Source organism: Pyxicephalus adspersus, chromosome 3, assembly GCF_032062135.1.
Source record: "Pyxicephalus adspersus chromosome 3, UCB_Pads_2.0, whole genome shotgun sequence".
Taxonomy (NCBI): Eukaryota; Metazoa; Chordata; class Amphibia; order Anura; family Pyxicephalidae; genus Pyxicephalus; species Pyxicephalus adspersus.
In genome coordinates this window covers 120,706,235-120,727,034 of record NC_092860.1, presented here as the reverse complement: position 1 = coordinate 120,727,034, position 20,800 = coordinate 120,706,235, and the positions used below count along the sequence as shown (strand labels likewise).

Here is a 20,800-nt window from a genome sequence, read left to right as displayed (position 1 = left end):
AAATAAGAAATAACTTTGTAATCCTGGAATAATTTCTTTAAACACCGAACAGGGATATGCTGAATAATTCAGTCAGCTACATTTCCATTTTTGTGTGCTGAACATTTCCTCCAATGAATTATAAATACGAATCTGATAATATGAATGTGCACACAAATGTCAGTTTGAAAGTGAGTATGTTTTCCATTTGCTGGCAGATTAGACAGATTGCAAAGAACTGATGTTAGAATTTCACAGTAAAGTCTGTTCTTGGTATTAATCAATAAGTGAATGTTTTCTGCCATGCTTTAACTTTCTTCTACAAGAGAATTACTCATTTATAGGTTTCTCTTGGTAGACATTTTTGTTATGTTTGTTATGTATCATTCCATTGATAAAAGTTTTCCATTTCCTATTGTTACTTATTTGCTAAAAATGGCTTCACAGCTGCCATGACTTTCACTTTAAAGACTGTCAATGGCATCCATTTTTTGACATCCTTTTTCACAGAACTCTAGGCTATGTCTTTCTCTTATTTGTCTCTACCCTGACCAACCTTCCAATCATTCTGTATTGGATAAAGATGAAGGGTATCACTACCACAAAACAATGTGCTAGTACAGAGATATATGTGTGTATTATTACATAGCCTTCACAAAAATGCACAAGGGCAGCAGGGCTTTGTTAACTGGACAGAGGGTGCAAAATCCGGACTGTGTTGTTAAAAATCAGACAGATGAATGCCTTAGTCTGGACATTTTTTTAGTAAAATGAACCTTCTCACATTTTCATAGAAAGTAGCATTTCTGAAAAAAAACTTTAGACTATGTTCAGACTGGCCAATGGGTTACATTGTGGTGACCGCTTCTTCATGTCGGTGAACCTCTGCCTCGGGGGTAATGCTACAAGTAGTTTCTCCATGCGCCAACCCCATAGAGAATGAACGGGACTGGCAGTTGTCAAAAATGCATATGTTGGTTCTTTACGAAACAGTACTTTAGTGCCAGTGACCAAGAGGCTAACAATGTGCCAGCTGCCAGAAGACACACAGGATCTATGATCAGAACATGCCCTTAGAAAACTACATACATCAGTTTTAATGAAGAGGATGTTTACAAATTTACCATTTGCTTGTAAAGTATGATTTCCCTTAATATTGGAAATTTGACAGCAGTGTGTTCCTCTATTACTCTTCCTATTATTAGACTTTATTTATAAAGCACCAACATATTACAATGTGCTGTACAATAAATAGGGGTTGCAAAAGACAGACAAATACAAATAATGACACAAGAGGAGGGAAGGACCTGACACTCAAAAGAGCTTTTTTAACTTTTTCACACAGTCCCATAACAAAGGGGTAGCCAAACTAAACATATTTTATACTTTGATTTAAATTTGTACTATTTCAATTTTACTACTTATCGTTTACAATATATTGCCGCACAAAAAAACCTTGCTATCTTCTGTCCTCTTTTCGCATTTCTTATATGTTTAGTGTTTGGCAAAATGCCTGTTATGTCCATAGGTGTATTTTAGGTTGATGATTGATGTACGGTAATACATTTCTCTGTTACAGGACCTGAATAATTTGCTAGTAGACACTCCACCAGTATGGAAGGGGTCATCTAAATTTTTCAGGACACTTGGAGATAAAGGTAAACTTTAATATATCACTAATAACAATAATTACTGTGGTTTCCTCCACAATTCATGCTGGTCTTGGTACATAATATTTTGTTTTTTAACTTGTTTCACCACAACTACATTGACTGTGTGCTTATGATTGTGATATTAACATTAGCTGGTGGTCTCCTTTGTGAGTTCCTCAATAGACTATGCTGTAAAATAATTTGAGTAGAGTATAGAAGGGAAAAGACACCCAATATTTTACATAAACATTTAGGGAGCCAAAAGACATATATGACGATGCAGAGTACTAATGTGCTGCTCTACTCAAGTTTATATTGGAGCTCAAATGTTTTAAATATTAGACCAGTTTGTGGTCCTAAATAAACTTCCTCCACTTTTATTGAACAATAAAAGTTTATTCAGAAAAAATTTGTAATATATTATCATTGCAAAAAGACACGCAAAGTAATATTTACTTTCTTCTCTAATGAATCCAAAATAACGTGATAATTTAACATTTGTAGATGTTGGGGGTAAAAGAGATTATGTAAAAAAGGTAATTTGTCTTTAATAAAATTAGGCAAAAAGGCCAAAGTTTTAGGTGGCGATAGAAAATGTTAGACCAATGGTATGTACAGCTACCTTTAAAGAGAATTGCTATCTTTGTCAAATTTGGCATCCCAGACCTAGTGCTAAAGACCTCTTTTTTCCCTGGATTAGGAGAACCCTGGCTAACAGTTTGTTCCTGTCTCATCAAATCAATTGACAAAGCTGATTTCACAAGAACTCAGATTTTCCTTTCCCTTTGTTGTGATACATGTTTGTGTTTTGATGCCTAAAAAACAGCTGTACCAAACTTGTTGAAGAAATAACAGTCTAAAACATAGTTGTTCTTTGAAGTACCTTGTTGTCGGTCTGCACGTTTAAAGTGCCAGTTTGTTTTCATAACAGTGAATTATCTACATAAGAGGAATAGGCAGAATACCTGTTATTATAGGATACTGTATTGTGTCATTTTATACTTGGAAAACTATGACAGGTCTGACATGAATGGTCTCTGATAGCTGGTCCCTTCATCACGCTCTGCAGATGTGCTAACAATCACTCCTGTTTCTAATCTGTCACTTACTAGCATTGCAGTATGAGCTGTACATTAATTCCTAGTCATCCACCAAAGAGAAAATCTCTCTTTTCTAAAATGCCGATAAGATAGTATTCTCTGCTTGTTGTTTTAGGATATTTCCATGGGTTGAATTGTGTAACTCATGACACATTACAAACTAGAATGTAATATCTGCTCACATGCTGGTTTGCTTTGCTGGTATGGAGAACATTCCATTAGGGCCTTTCTCTCACTGTTTTGTTCTACGTTTCACTAATTAAATATTTGTAGCTGATTTCACGAAAAAAATCTATGCAGACAGCTAACTAAGCAATGAAAATAAACTTATGTGAACTGGATTTGTCCTATTATTAACACAGCATTGCCATAATAACATCCAGGAAAGAGATTCTAATATATATACCAGTGTTTTGCATACTTTTGAACATAGGGGAACCCCTGTTATACCCCACTATATCCACAGCTCCCAGTACATTCATTTGGTGGTTGGTGGAAAGAACACCTATAATTCTGACCAATGGGAGCAATCCAACTGTTACAATTTGGTGTTAAAGTTAGAGTTAACCTAATCTGAGAGGCACAAAATGCTTATTGATCGAAGGACTCCTAGCAATATCTGATGGAACTCTGGTTGTGAAACACTGATCTATAACTTTTTTGCTTTCTATCTCTGTGTGTCCCATGGTTGTGCAATGAAGCATAAATCTGCAGTAATGTTTATATATACAATAAATATATTAATCATATATATATAATAATTAAATAAATATATATATATATATATATATTTATAGATTAAATGTTGACTAAGCAAGTTAGGACACTGGAAAATATTTTTATATTATGTCACACTGGAAATATTTTTTACCTTCATTAATATTTCTTACACAAACGTGGGCTGTTCCATATGTTTCCATTATTTTATGAAATAAAAAGATTTGTACAAAAGCCAATAGAGGGAGCTCTGTACTTCAACCACCCTACTCTCAGCTGCAGAGGTAAGACGCCAGCCACACAGGGAGTGCATTGCTTTCAAATGTTGCTAGCTCGTTGATTTTCTATCATCTGAAAAAACAGTAGGGAACAAGCACTACTGTGTAGCTTTTCAAAGATAGGAAACAAAGCTTACTTTTATAACAAGCAAATGTGGCTGGTCTCATGAATGTGTCTATTACCAACTAAACAAAGTTTCAAAAACTCTAATACACAATGATAATTTTTACAGAGTTGATCTCCAACACACACAAACACAGAGTAGTATATTTATTATTCCCCTAGCCCTGTAAGGTCACAGGGGGGCAAGAAACAGAAAGAACCTAGATCTGCATGATGCCTATGGTTGTCTGATGTGATGTTCGAAGGCAGCCACCTTTTTCCTATTTACACATGAGGAGGGCAGACTTAGACAGAGGCTAGCCTCCCATGCCACTCTCAGCTGCTTGCCCAAAGCAAAGACACGCTTGTGTATGAAAACCACGTTTACCAGGTATATTTAGTCCTGATAATCTGCATGGATATTTACACATTTACATATTCATCTTAAATGTTTCTACAACTGTAAGAAAAACTGTAATTTTATAACATTCAGACTAAACATTCCATATCAGAAACAAAATCTATTCTACCAATGAATTAATCCCCTGTGCAGAGCATGAAAATGCATTTCCTATTAGTGAAGTCATAGCGGAAGCTTCCACTCTCTGCCGTCACTGCCCATCTATTGAGCGTGACTCATGGCCACTGTGTAATTTTGTGTCATTTAGGATTTTTAAGGAACACTTATATCTTTTAGCCCAAAACAAGGTTATTATCCGATAATGATAAATTACATCCCCCCAGTTTCAGTGCAAGTTTCAACCTGTGTAGTCACACAGTATGATTTGGAAATTGTAAAGCTTTATTTTATTGCCTTGCTTTTATTTTCAGTACATTATCTAATTTATAACATCTTGTCTACAACCAATAGGATTCCATCTTTCATTACTTAGGTACTTGTAAAATAAAATGTATCATTATACAATTTTTGTTTTTTGCCTTTTGGATGGAGTAGTGAACAGCTAGAACAGTCTGTCTCATTGTGAAGATTTGCCATTACTGCCTGTCCTGACAAGTTTGACGCTGCAAAAAGAATTAAGGAACCATATTTATATAATATTGATAAGTGTTATTATTGGCTGAAATGCACTGCAGTAGTATTGCCACTCTAAAGGTGGGAATTCCAAAGAAAGTGAATTACTCAGTATTCTCCTGTGTTAGTTAATGTGCATTTATTGTGTATTAAATAAAAACCTTTTTATTCCAGTTCAGTAACTAAAGATCACAATGACAACCTTAGATTCTACAACTCATTCAACATTTTTATGTTTATCATCACTTTTTCTGTAAATGTGATAATGCAAAATGGTCATATAGGACCACTGCAAAAAGACCATTATTTAAAACTAAACTCTTTGCCAAAAAAAGAATATTCAGTACATTTTCATTTTTATTTACCTTGGAGAGTGGTTTATACTTACCTAACTCTGCAGGGTCTTGTGGGCACTGTTTGCAGCTATAAGGACCAGTTATTCAACATTTCAGATGTATAGTGCTCAACGGTTCCCTTGTGGTAATGTAATTTCATATATACTCTGTACTGCATCCTGAGAGGACCTCAGGACCAGACATCAAATAGGAAGTGTTTACATTTCTACCCCCAAAGAAGTGCACAGAAATGACAAGGTTTACAAGCCTTACATCACATGACTATGGCTTTGGGTGCCTAAAGGTGCACTTAGGTAGTTTAAGCATTTTATTACAGCCTTTAGTAAGTGGGTAATGGTTGAGATTGGAGGCTCGTGTTCAGCTTTAACGCAGAGAGTCGTTTTTTATATCTGCAGCCTCCTACAGGACATAGGGTTTTCATCTGGGGCTGGGATGAACAGTAAGAGAGTTAAACTTTACTAATCTGATCTACTACAACTGCAAATTGGATTTAAGCTTAGTGGGATACTGATGCATATGTTTTTGCTTTATCACTGATTCAGTATCTTAAACATAAGTTAAGAGAGTGCACAGGAGCTACTCATGGGCTCTGATGTAAAATAGCCATTATCTCTTTCAGACCCCTTTAACTATAATGTTTAGATCCTCAGTACGTTTTTAAAGATTGAAAAGGATAGGGGTTGAGGGGGGTTAGTTTAAGTTTTGCACCAGCATCTTATGGTTTAGTTCTTAGCTCAGTACTTTGGTGGGAACAAAATGTTGGAAAAAAGCAGTTTAAATAAAGTTGGACTCTAAATCAACTAATAAATATACAGTTGAATACCTATATGTAAACTGATTTATTTGTCAGAGGTTTTGTAATTGTGTTTATTCCGTGCTAGGGTCCAAACACCCTGGCAGACAGTGCAGTCAGATTCTTGTTTATTAGAAAACTATGGTAATAATGTACATATTTATAGGCTACAAATAACATCCTCGGCCTCTTTGTATAGGAACACTGATGGATTCTATTGGAGTCTGTAGGGATTTCCCAGTTCCCCATAGTGTATCATAGAAACTAAAATTATACAGGAAGGGGGTGAGCATCAGGAAGAAGCAACATTTTGTAGCTGCATATTTAGACCAAGACATTTTGATCTGCCGAAGCCCATTGGCACCAGATCAAGTAGCAGCATCAGATTGATTAAGGCTGTTTTTGGCCCTTTGCTAGCAATACGGGCAGCACGGTGGCTCAGAGGTACCACTCTTGCCTTTGCAGTGCTGAGTCCCCGGTTTGAATCTCCGCCAGGACACTATCTGCATGGAGTTTTCAGGTTCTCCCCGTGTCTGCGTGGGTTTCCTCCGGGTACTACGGTTTCCTCCCACATCCCAAAACCATGCAGTGAGGGTAATTGGCTTACCCCCCCCCCAAAAAAAAAAATTGGCCTTAGAATGTATAAATGACATATGACTATGGTAGGGAAATTAGATTGTGAGCCCGTTTGAGGGACAGTTAGTGACATGCCTATGGACTTTGTACAGCGCTGCGTAATATGATGGTGCTACATAAATACTGTATAATAATAATGCAATGCAGCTAGATTATGTATTTTTAAAAAGAAAAATCTGAAGTTAAGCTTTAAAACAGCAACGCACGCATGCATACTGTGGCGCAGTTTCCAAGTTGAAGGGCTGGTTCAAGACCCCAGTTGGTATTAGACCTCTGTTTGAGCAATTCACAATAATGAATATACTGTTGCATATTTATCTATTCAAGGGACACAATTTAAGTTCAAACAAATCTGTTTACTTACAGCGCAGTGCTGGCGATTAACACTCTTTTGCTTTCCTTTATTGGTGTATCAAAATTCCTATCATTTCAGATCTTTGATGTAAAGTCTGCACACTGCACATATTTAGGCGGTAGGGAGATTTCTGTACTCCGGCCAAATACCTGTGCTGGGATGAAACCTGTTAATCCTGGTGTTGAGTTTCAAACCAGAGCAAGTCTCCACAAAATAGCAAAGAAGGCTCCCCAAAACAAAGCGCCTTTAGAAAGGTATGAAGAAATGTTGACATTCTCCTTAGCCTCTTGGACACAGATAGACAGTTGTATGTGATTCTCCCTGATTATCATGGACAGATTTAAGTCAAAGAGAGGCATTGTGTTTCATTTCTTGAAAGAAAACTTTTTTTTCTTCTTAAAGCATTTTCTTCCTTTGGATTTTAAGCTTTAACCACATTCATCAAAGCGTTAAGCTGAGCAATTCAGAGCGTGGTTCTGAGCCACTAAAGAAAGCAATACTATTATATTAATGTAAGTGCAAGCTTTGTGTCATACTTAGAGATACTAATCACACTTTGGGATAAGCAAACTAGCTGGATGTTTTCACAACATTTTAATACATAAATGCTCTTGTCAGTCACTTGAAGAAGGAAAACTTTTCAAGCACAAGCATTATGTGCAATGCAGACATACTAGTCTTGTTATGGTCTGCTAGGGAGCTTTGAGCTTAGCACACTTCTCAATGGCCCTATAGCTTTGATCCGTAAAGAAAAGTTAGTGAGATATCTCTGCATTCCTGATAGGATGCCCACACACTAAGCTGTCAGAGCCATTCATGTAGGTAAAGCCAGGGCTGAATTTTTGGGGCCTTGTGTATGTTAAAATTACTGTGGGATCTTGCCATACAGGATTCCCACTGCTTATGTCTCAGGGAGCTGCTTTCATGTTAGGCTAAGCAGGGACAATAGTTGGTTCATTGTTGTCATGTTTATTCACTGAGAAGACCCCTTTGAAAGTGGCATTATATTGGAGGAATGGTAGCAATTATAGGTGAAATTCTATTTCAGATGATCATTTTTTCCCTGTGATCTGTAAGCCAGTAAGCTTGTACACATATTGCAGATGCCTACAAAAAATGCTAAAGGGCAGAAATTCATGAATACCTTACATCTGCTAAAGTATGCTTATACCCCTTCAAATTTCCACGTTTAGGCATTTCTACAGGTGGGCACTGTACTGTTTCTAGCACTGTTCTCCCCACTGTTCTCAATGATTTCAATTTAGAAGAGCATTGTTTCCAGGCCTGACGAGAGTGAACAATATGAAAAATTGAATATTGTTATTAGTTATCCTGATCAGTTTAAGAAGAAAAACCAGTCTGCAGATTCCTTGGAGCAGTTTTTACAAGTTTAAGCTTTGGGTTATTAAGATGAAATGATGGAATTGAACTTAACTGACAGACCATGTTTTGTGCCCAGAAATTAAGCAACGCTTTGCTGTCTGATGGTTTGAATTTCTTAAAGCAAAACTAAAGTTCTAAACTTTTAAACTTTCAAAGTTTTTGATCAAGTATGGTATTACTGCAGATAGGGACAGGTGAAGTCCTGTCTAATGCAATACCACCTACTTACCTGCCTGATCACACCCCTCAAGTGTGAACAATTGCTAAGCTGCACATGCATACCTGTTGCATCCTTGCTTCCCCTTAAAGCTACTCCCTGAATGAACTCCCACATTAGATATATAATCCCGGGCCAGAAGAAAATGGTGGCTCCCCCGATTTATGGGGACAGGTGAGTATAATTTAAAAAATTGTGACCACACTTTTTTAAAAAAGGGTTTAGTTCCACTTTAAGAAATAGGAGTTGATTTAGTAGTAAGGAATATCTACTTTCCACATACAAAGCGAATTATCTCCTTTCAAAGGATAATACAATAAGCTGAATAAATGCGATGATGCTCTGCTGACAAAGCCATCCTATCATGTGCACAAAATAAATATTTTTTTTAGATTTCTTTACATTTGATTTGACATTTATGCAAAGCGAACCACATACACTAAGCTAAGTCTAAAAGCTTACACTTTGGTCTGCATTTATTGGTAATATTAAGAGATGAAATCCAATAGGTAACCATTAGAAAGTTGAACTTTAAATCTTTATTTTGTATAGCTATGTTGCCTTTTATATCAGTTAGGATATCCTGTCTTGTGTGACCTCAGTTCTGTCTCTACACTGGACCTGCCTACTGAGCCATAACCATTCCAGTGTCTTTCTCCCATAACACTCAGAGCACTCAAGCAGAACTATCTCTTTTCCAAGGCTAGAATCTAGTGCTACAAACAAAAGGAGGGAATGCTTTCAGGAACACTAAGATAGGTGCGTTCACTTCAGCTGACATGTTGCCTGACAGTTGCTCAGCTTGTCTTTGTTTCACAACAAAGAGTGTGGCATCAAACAAAGAAATCCCAATATAAAACAAATGGCTTTAAAATATTCTGACATTATAGGCTTACACCACTTTATCAAAACGCTTTTGGTTACATCTGATAGCCAGAAGGAAATTTGCCTAACAGGTTTTTTTCCCATTTGGTTTTTAAAGCACTTATCAAGTCAATTATGTGGCTAATGCCCGCGTTACTGCAAAGTGATACACAAGCTTAACAGTACATAAGGAAGGTCCCGTGTTTGTGTTTGTTAGAAAACAATCCTTCCATTTAAGGTGTAAAGCCTTTGTAAGATCAGTGTGCTCAGTGTGGCCACTATAACATCATTGACTGACAACATGATCCTTTCTGAAAACTTGAAACATTTTGCAAATGACACATAAGAACAAAGCATTCTAAGTGCATGCCCACAAGTTGGCTGCGGGATAGAGTGGACAGGGCATATGCCCCCAGCTGCAAAAATCAGAAGCATAGTACTAATTAAAAGAATAAACACAGTGGGAAACAATTATTTTTGGAATAATTAATATAACTGATATGCATGTGAATATACATTAGTGGACGCAAGCTAACTAGACCTAGGTTAGGTAGACCTCATTTAACATAAATTTTATATTTAGAGATATTAGCTATCTCTCTCTCTCTATATATATATATAGAGAGAGAGAGCTCTCAAGATCCTTAAAAGGATTCACTAGAAAAGTCCTTTTCTACCTCTTTACTCCCCTACCTACCTCTCCTTTTGAAGATTTTCAGAAAACATTTTAAGATTACGGGGAACCCTGAAACAATTTTCTCATGAACAGCTCACAGTACATTAGTGTGATCAGTGAGCAACGCTAACTTTACATTGGTGTTTATTTCAAACCTTTACCTCTGCATTGGTACTCAGGGAAAGACCTTAACCTTACCTTGGTGTTCAGAAGTGTCAAAAATTGGGTAGTTCCTTTACTAAGGTTGTGAAGTAAGGTGGACATATGCCTAATACATTATGTAAGCTGCCAATTTCAAACATATTATAAAGAATAATACCAATTTCCTTGAATGTAAAGCCAATCATTTGGTTTCAGTAGTTTCAGTCACATCTGAAGCAAACATGCAGATAACTGTGATAAGATGTATGCCAATTAGCTAATTCAGAAGGTATTAAAGCAAAGAACCAGGTAAGCGTTGGTGGCTTACATAATCTCCCAGTAATAGGTCTTCTTTAGGCAGCAGGGGATACATGTAAGTAAGTAACTGGAAGTAGGTAAACATTTTGTAATCTTTGATGTACTTTACTAACTTTACTAGTAAAGGCTGGCATTACAGTCATTGGCATACCACACATCTGTTTGATAAACAGTTCTCCCTAATTGCTTTTGTTTGATGCAGAAATCTCAGTGTCACCTAAACAGAGCTGCCCTTCTGTACCCAACCACCACCTCTGTGTGGACACTTTGCTCTGTTTTGTGTTTACATTAGGAACCATTACTTTAATAGTACTACTGTGCAGATTTCACACTGTCCAGTAGTACTGCAAGGCAGCTGTAAATTTAAGCCACCACTAAGTTGCCTAAAAGCCTTGCTATAGTAGGTAATAGCAGAACTCTTGAGGACTTTTCATTCCTTGGAACCATTTTATTTTAGGAACATTTTAGACACATTGGATGGGTGTGTTGCTGAAAAAAAGTCTTCCACTGTAACGGTCTCAATTCTGATCTTAGCAGTCCAGTAGTGCAGTGTTTTTCAAGGGTTTTCCAGGGTTTCTCCAGGGATCTGCTAGGGATTCCTTGAGAAATGAGCAGTTTGTGCCTCTCACGTCAGTAGGAGGCATTCTTCCAATTAACTACCACATTGTACTGTAAGTTGTGGATATAGTAATTTTAGCAGGGGTTCCCTGAGGAGGTGAAAGGTATTTCAATGGGTTCCCCCATGTGAAAAAGGTCCAGAAGCAATGCCTTAGAGCAAGAAAAACATATTACATATACCATTTTTGTTTTACATTTGACAGTGTTACTCGGTGAACTTGTTAATTTGGATTAAAGTAACTCTGATGGATGAAAATCAAAAAGTTCACTGTAATAATGAATTGTTTATATTCACATTCCCCACCAGTTCATGAAATCTTTTCTTCTCAAAAAGATATAGCTCTTTACGTCTGATGCTGGGTCAGACATAATGCTCTGGGTGTGTCAGAATCCTAGTCCCCTGCCACATGCTCAGGTTCCATCTGATATCTTACACATCACTACAGAATATATTAATAATGTAGAGATCATCTGGCAGTACTATTGCAGAAAACTTTTTATTATTGTTGATAATTGTGACAGGTACATTAAGCCTAATTAATTAATTACCAAGACTGCAGACTGTCAATTGACCAATTTGCTGTTTTTTTACTGTTTATGATTATAATTCTTACTGTATAAAAGAATTGCAGAGATATGAATCTTTTTTTGTTTTCTTCTGCAGGAATGATATCTTACACTGAGTATCTATTTCTTCTCTGTATACTAACAAGTGAGTATGTCATCTAAAAAGAAAAGAACTTGCCCCAAGGGATTGTAGGATACTCTGATGATCAAAACTTTACTTAGCATACAGGCCATGGTGAGGCACAAAGACTGAACTCCAATGTCTGTGACAGATGGACAGAGATCCACAATGTGGCATAGGCAGGCTGACTAAACTACCATTGGGTTTACATGTGTCTTGTACATAGTTTCTAAAACTCTATTCAGGCCTTATTCTCCATTCAGGATTCTTAATTTTTAAGCCAAATACAGAATAAAAAATAATGTTAAAAGTAATGTCTAAAAGGTAAATTAGTGTTTGATTAACGCCACCTTCACTTATTTAGTAGAAACTTGCATGGTTGCCCTCCCAGTAACATTGATCATCAACTGCAGTAAGATATAGTTGTAAATAATTAGCAGTATCATTGGACATGGGTAAACATTTTGATAAATACAACACGCAACAGTTGTAAATTAGCTACCATGTCTTGTCTTACCTAGTGGCAGTTTTTATTCAGGGAAAATCACTAGTAACTCTAAAAGTGCTCTTTCCAAGTCTTCTCTATAATATTGAAAATATGTTCCAATTGGTTATATTGCATTTATGGGTATTGTAATGCATGTAGCATAGGATAATAATTTGATCCTTTGAACGGCCATATTACTTTTTTTAGTCCACACTGGATTTTATGTTACTGTTTTACAAGGTAGACACGTTACCTGTACAACCAGTATGATTGCTACAATTTGACAAGATCAACACCTTACCAGTACAGCAGTAATATTGCTAGAGTTTGACAAGATTAAAACATTATCAGTAGGGATGAGCGAGAATGCCTCTGGGATGAGCAAGAATGCCTCTGGGATGAGCAAGAATGCCTCTGGGATGAGCAAGAATTTCCTCGAACTTCCGATGGGCCAGCGAAATTTGGACCGATTTTACGGACCCATTGGAAGTTCCAGGAAATCAGTACGGGAGGATTTCATTCATGCAGCCCTGGGAATCCTCCTGTGTGCGATCCCCGGGCACTAGAGGTTAATTAACCTCTAGTGCCTGGGGATCGCTGTGGATTTCCAGGGCTGCATTCATTCATGCAGCCCTGGTAATCCTGTGTGCGATCCCCAGCACTAGAGGTTAAATGGGGACAAGTCTCCCCATTCAAAACCTCTAGTGCTCTCTGATTGGCGTCATCAGGATTTTTCTTTCCTCAGCCAATCTGAGAGTACTAGAGGTTTTGAATGGGGAGACTTGTCCCCATTTAACCTCTAGTGCCGGGGATCGCACACTGAGCTGATCAATGAATGCAGCCGTGGCTGCATTCATTTATCAGCACAGCACGCAGAACTTTTTTTTTTTTTTTTAAATGTATTTTTTTTAAATATAAAAGTACAAAAACCCTTTAACCCAAAAACCCTTTAACCCAAAAACCCTTTAACTCCGACTCCTCATTTTATAGTACCATGGACTCCACTAATATAAATATGCTGATGTATGCTAATGTTGATCTAAACACAACATACATAGTGTTTCATCACTGCCAAAGCTCAGCCATGGTAAAGCTATGTGAAGATGGGGTCTGCTTTTGGGGGACAAGAACTCCTGGCCAGAAAGCTGACACTCCACCTAACCAGCCTGTAATTGCCAGAATGTAAACCAATAACGTTTATGCCTAAATTTTAAAATATTGACACAAAAATTAAAACAAAGTTTTATGTATTATTTTTATCATGAAACTATACATTTTAAAGTATTTGCAGTTATAATGAGGATCAGGAACAACTTTACTTGTTCAAAAAAATAAACTACATAATTTGCTGCTTTAAAATGATCGATTAACTACATAAACCAAAAAACAATTGTAAAACCTAAAACGGCATAAATGTTAATTCAACTTGACATATTGTTCTAAAATAGTTGGTAAATAAAGTGCAGATGTAGTGCAGATGGGTGTGTGAAGCAGGAATGGGGTGATAAACAACACTTTAGAGGACCTTTATATGTAGAATGTAATCTTACTGTAAAACTCTAATTAAATTATATCAACACTATGCAAAAACTTCAAAATCCTATCAAACAAATATATTTCATGAGCCAAGTATAATCCAGATTACAAAGATGTATAAATGTTAGGCTGCAGAATAGTTCAGATGAGCTTCAAACTAGTGACAACTCCACTGTTGCTCTGGCTTAATAATACAGCAGTGAACTACTTTATCATGACTGTTATCTGTGAAATAGCACATTTTTACATACTGTATGTTTTCAGGACAACTTGCATTTATTAGAAGTCGGAGTCAGAACATTTTTTTTGCAGACTCCGACTCCAGATACCCCAAACTTGCCCCAGCTCCCATTCCACGACTCCACGACAGCTCTGGAAACCAAGAACTGAAAGATAAATTATTTCGTACTGTGCTATCATGGAAAACTATTAGTCTGAATATCTGAATTAAACATAAGGGTCTTCAAGCTGAAGTGTTTCTATTTCTATAAAACTTAAACATTTACAAATATAAAGAATTTTAAACACATGTGTATTTTGTTTTTTTCAGAGCCTCATGCAGGTTTCAAGATTGCATTTAATATGTTTGACACAGATGGAAATCAGATGGTGGACAGAGAAGAATTTTTGGTGGTAAGTGTTCAGAACACTTTCAGATGAGTTGGAATAGATCTAGCTACTCATACATGCCAGGCCGATTTATTTTATTTTGTTTATATTGTAGTTAACATAGTTATCTTCATTATCCATAATGCTCAGATTTACCTGGTCATGTTTGGCCTCACAGAGCTCTTTCCTATGGAGTATTCACATGACACCAATATGTGATGGGTCATCTAAGTCTGTTTTACTTTAAACATTTATTAAAATGCAGATTAACATAAGCTCTTCTTATAATTAAGACAACCCAGCAATAAATTTGGAAAAGTCAGTTGTTTCAGTGCATTCATATTCATGGAAGGGCACTTGATTTTGTGCCCTTTCAGAATATTCACTGTTATGAGCAGGCAGTATCAGAGTTAGTGTTTTTATTTGGGTACATTGCTTCATTTTATTTTTTATATACAGAATCTATATTCTCCATTACACATGTATAGCTGAAAACTTTTATAAATATATAGTGGACCTTTAAAATATACACCTGTGCCCCCCATTGATCTTCAAGTATTTCAACAGTTTGCATATTATCAAAGTTCTTTACTTTGTTCTTTACTAACCACATCACAGGTCCTTTTCCGTCATGTCCTAATATCAAAAGAAAATAAAATTTGTTTAATGTCAGTAACTCACACAGATTAAAATGTCCAGATGTGAAAATAGGTAATTACAGGTAAGTGCAGGAACATTAAAGGACAAGCAGTCGAAGAAGGAAGCACATTCTTCATTCTCTTTTACTGTTTATTCCAAGGGGGCCGGACGGATTAATGTTTACCTGCAAGCACTTGGAAAATCTCCCTTCTTTCTCTTCCTCTTTTTTCTGATAGGTAGTCTCTTGATTTAGATGCATTTCATACAAGTTCATCTGTATAATCAAAGAGCAAGCCTTGCTTTTCTTTAAGTTCAAAAGAAATGGGATCCTTTGACTTTTTTTTTTAGAAGATCAGAGAATTATCTTTATCTATTTCTTTAAAAATAATTCAAAGGTATATAATGCTATGACTATGTTTAAGTGGGTAGATGACTAGGTAAAATTGATACATTACAGGGAAGCATTGTCTCTAGGAATACTCCTGTCACATTTAAAGGGTTCACTCATGAAAAGTTACTGTTTAATTTGCCTAAATTCAGTTCAAGGGCTATTCAGCTGTAAAACATTAAAGTGGATCAGGAAAAATTCTGGTGGTCTCTTCTGGTCTCTAGAGCTAAATGAACAGATATGGTATTGGAGGACCACTGGATATCTCAAGGACAATGCACAAATTTAAAATAAGGGTGGGGAACAGCCAATTTTTGCAGCTTGGGGGCAACATGGGAAAGGCACAAATCCTTTAATTTACAGCTCTGTGGAATCCTTTAATCCTGCTTACGACGTTACAGAATCACTAAGCGTCATTTAGAGGATTCACAATAGCAACATCTTATGTTTGCAATGCATACTTTGCTCTGTATGGGAACTTTTTTAAGTACCTTTTTGAATACTTTTAGCATACAACCAATTGTAAGAGATTTACAAGTTTTTTGGGGGTTCCAATGCATTGCAAATAAATCTGGCATGTTGGTGAAAATCATTTGAAAGTACACAGTGGTTTTCTTAGTAATATAAGAAGGAAATATAATTAGGCACAGGAATGGGCCTCACATTAGATATTTGTCAGTATAATATAAAAACTAAGGCTTTATCATCCTGAGTTTGCAGGAATGCCATGCAATGCACCATGTTTGCATTGCATGGCATTCCAAAGCACCTATATCCTAACGTAACTAACTAGAGTTGTACACACATTATGTGGAATGCTTTCCTTTTTTTCACAAAAGTGATACAAAGTTTTTGTGAACAACTGAATTAGTGACACAATAAAGAAACAGTCCCTAGAAATGTACAATCTTTGTTACCAGAATTGTACATACACTGTGTTGTTTTGTTTATTGATTTTTTCACAGCAGTGGGTGATTGTGACACAGCTCTAACACTAATAGGACACTACCTGACACAGACTTTGTCTGCAGTAAATTCTAAATACCCTGCCAGGACAAAAACGCTAAACTCCCCACTTCCCACCGCAGTATAAATCAGCAGGTCTTAGCCGACCCATCAGCATTAATATGACTATCGAAGAACAACACACTTAAATAACTGCTGGATCACATCACTTCCCTCTTATTGGGACCAGGGAGGGGGCATATACAGGTGTCTGATAGCCCGCCTACCACCACCAAGATACTTGCTGAGTTCCCTGCTTGTCCCCAGCTGCTAAATGGTGCAGCATGGCATTATGGGATAGGAAATTATTGGTATTTCGTTCTGCACCAAACCATCTAATTGGTCAGATTTTACTTTACCCTGAACCCAAACAGCAACATCAATGCTTAGGGAATATGTGAAACCTATTGTTCCATTTTTTTTGGAAGGTGGAGAGTAACAATGAGGAAATTTCTTCCCCTTTCTATCTAATGCTAAAAATAAAACTTCACCGACAGGTTGGCTCAACCTATTGGTTTTACTGGGATGAAATCACTGTTCTAGTGTACAGAATATACTAGAAATGGCTGCTTCCATTGAAGGCTTAAAAACAAGTGTTATGTTGCTTATAACCAGTAGACTGGTAACTGTTTAGAAGTGCTACAACACTTATATATATCCTAAATCTGATTTACTACAAACATCACAGGCAAGAAGGGCAGAATAGTCTGATGAAATAATCTAACCAGGCTTAATATTTAAATTATTACTCTGTGCTTTCTATTTCTTTGCCCAACTCCACAAAATGTATTAGCAGTTGTGCTAATTACATCCAATAAATCAAGCATAGAATACCACAAACAGTGCACAGTGCTTTCCCTCATAAATATAACTCATAAATATTTGGGCTTAAAGTGCGGTCAAAGCAGTGAATTCATATCCAAAATTGAATATATGGGCACACAATTCCAATAGCAGTTTCTACAATACTTAATCCATATGCCATGTGTGCACAAAATTCATTTGTTGTGTGCTTTTATACACAAATACATCACAAATTAACCTCTTGTAGTCTTCCCAAGTTCCCAATTTCACAGTAGCATATTGACTCCTTTAAAAAGAAGATCAAATTAGGCTTTTAAAAATGTATTTTGGTATCCTTAACTCTAGATTCCATTCTGACTCTTTTATTGAACTCCCAACTAAATTTAGTTTTCAAATTTTCATTCTTCTTATTAATAAACTGTATTTATATAACACCAACATATTACAAAGCGCTGTACATTAAATTGGGGTAGCAAATGACAGACAGATACAATCAATGACACAGGAGGAGAAGAGAACGCTGCCCTGAAAAAGAAGAGGCATAGCTTGCATAGGGCAAAATCTTACAATTTTATTAGTGAAATCAAAAACACTCACATTCTTTTGTGCTGTCTCAGCACTGGTGTACATTCATTAACTTACCCACATAAATCATACATATGTGAGTTTAGTTTCTTTAATGATTGTCTTTTGATATGAATTTATCAATTTAAAGTAATCTTATGGAAATGCCTGTGTACTGTTTGGAATTTATTACCTACTAGTAGTCTACTACATAGGGCCTGATATATTAAAGCTCTCCAAGACTGAAGAGGATACACTTTCATCAGTGAACTTGGGGGATCCCAAAAACCTTAAATAGATTTGGTCCAGGATTGAAAACATTTGTGTTTCAGTTTTGCAGGATCCCCCAGGTTCACTTATGAAAGTGTATCCTCTCCAGCCTTGGAAAGCTTTAATAAATCAGGTCCATAGACTCAGCACTCAGTTTTTCCAATTTCTTCAAGATCACTTGCAGATCTTGCACTTTGGCTCCCTGGTCTTTGGAATTGTATTGAACTAAATAATTCTAATACATTTGAGAATCTAAATATTCATATTACCAGGAAAGTGTACAGAACAGGGAAAGTAACAGTGAACTCTGAGAGATGGCATAGTTCAGCAGGCTGAATCAGCATGTGTTATATTTAGAATGATTGTTATACCACAAAATGTGCACACATTCCTGAACAGCTGACAGGATCATGTTGGCATCTCTCCCACAAACTGATATATTGACTCGCAACAACCAGAAAAGCTTTTATTTTATGTCCTTACCTAAGACCCATCCCATTATAAACAATAAAGCAGTTAAAGTGTTATTGTGAATTGCTGTATGCAAACATTTCCAGAGCTAAAAGAATGGTGTAGCTCCTAAATAAGCTCCTCTGATCTTTGTCTGCAGTGATAGACCTCTTGGAAGGTCATGTCTTCTAAGCATGTTAACCAGAAAAAAATATATTGTACATTCTCAACACAGCCATAGAAGAAGTGTGTTACAAAGCAAATTCTAGAGAAGCCATCAAATTGAGCTATTCTTTTATAACTCATGGGGAATATACTTGTTGGTTTGTGCACATGGAAAACAGACAGCTCTCCTCAAGTCAGCAATACACCAACACCTTGCTTGTAAGTAATTTGGAATTATATATACACATGACCAAGTATCAAGTCACTTTCACTTCACAGCAGTTTCTCTGATGCAAGATTTTATCAATTGTTTATTGTTCATGCTTTGGAAAACCTCCTGATTCTGCAAGTGAAGTACTTGGACCAGCCCCAGTGCCTATTAGGATCTCAGGTCTAAAATGTACATTGCATTCCCCATGGAAGGTAAAATAATGCTGGTATATAAAGTTTGGCAAAGATCAAGGTTGTGATGGGTCTGTAACCTGGAAACAAACTAAAGAAAGCTGATTGTTGGTTTAGCTCACTTTTCTTGTTCCATCATTTCTTGTGATTCACAACGCACACGTCTGGAATTCTATCAGTTCATACTTACTTGTGATGTGATGGTTTTAGGAACCTCTAAATTGCAATCTCCGATGAAAGCATCAAGAATGTTTCTTTTTCGCATTCCTTGCAATGTTCACAATCCATCAGTCTCCGACAAATGATCCTTTTATTTTTCTTTAGCAGAGTTCATTAACTAGCAGCAAGCAATTTTTACATGTCATCTTCTATGTCTAAGGCTTTGACTCTGAATTGTTCAGGTTGTGATTACCTGTCTTTCTCTGGGCTCTTTAAAGTTCTTGTATTACTCACAGGCATCAATAATAGTGTTTAGGTCACTGTTGCGTGATCTAGATGTAGCCAATTTAGTTTCACTCAGACGTAGCCACTGTTTTTTCTTTGTACATCCCTTTAGGTATCACCATAGTAAAAGTGACAGCAGAAGGCTTAGAAAATCTAAACTAGGTGCAAAAAGCTATATTCTAGTAGAATGACATCTAATCCCATACGTTTTACTATGTATAGGTTTTCTATAAAAAAATTAAAATGTATGTATACCCTAACAATGTCTGGTCTCTGTCAAATATTTCATTGATATTGCTTTGGTAAATCTTTTAGAAAACAGATATAAAAATATCTGCCGTCCTTCCTCAAATCAAGGACTGTTGTGCGTCATGTGTACTTTTCATTTTTTATCTCAAACAATATCTTCAACAATGCCCATTTCTCTTCTCTATACTACAGAACATCTTTTCATGTATTTGGAATGTCCTGTAGTCCAGATTCACTTCCTGTTCTAAGATTGCAACACTGCTCCTCCTAGATACAGGAGCATTGTCACCTTCTGTTTTGTAAATGATGAGTTAAAAGTAACCAAGTCCTAAATTATGAAACGCTTCTCCAGTGGTGCTCTAAGGCATCTTTATTTGTCCTATCTATTCCACATTTGTAAGTTCTTACATTTACCAAGTACACGATCAACTGCAGAACTCTAATGTACATCATTGGTCATGCATATACATGTGTCATGACACAATGCCTGGGAATCAGTGAGGTAATGATATGTATAGCACCAGGACAGGAGTCTTACTGGCAAAGAAAATCCTAATCATTTAATTGAATTGTGCTGACAGTATGAAAAGAGATCTGTAGGTATGCTTAGTGCCTCCTATGCAGACAAATGACACGGTGTAGAGAGGTGATATTTGAGAGTTGCTGGTTCTTAGTGGCCAGTTTCCCGAGATTAACACAGGTTCCTACAGAGTAGACTATTGATGAGGACAAAATACTATACAGCCAACAGGAAATCAGCAGTCACATTTACTTTGCACATTGTCATACAGCACTTGGGATTTATCACATAAGTTATGTCTTTCTATGTAGATCTCTAAATGCAATAATGTTTATATATTTATTTATATATATATATATAT

At 36.5% G+C, this 20,800-nt stretch overlaps 1 protein-coding gene across 1 annotated transcript in view; it reads left to right on the top strand.

The window, feature by feature from the left end:
• Nucleotides 1–20,800, top strand: part of MICU3 (mitochondrial calcium uptake family member 3) — an 89,590-nt gene that overhangs the window by 30,757 nt on the left and 38,033 nt on the right. The window contains exons 4-7 of the mRNA XM_072406190.1: nucleotides 1,559–1,637; nucleotides 11,884–11,931; nucleotides 14,481–14,560; nucleotides 15,251–15,260. Coding sequence (XP_072262291.1) covers nucleotides 1,559–1,637; nucleotides 11,884–11,931; nucleotides 14,481–14,560; nucleotides 15,251–15,260 — 217 coding nt within the window. The remainder of the gene's footprint in view (nucleotides 1–1,558; nucleotides 1,638–11,883; nucleotides 11,932–14,480; nucleotides 14,561–15,250; nucleotides 15,261–20,800) is intronic.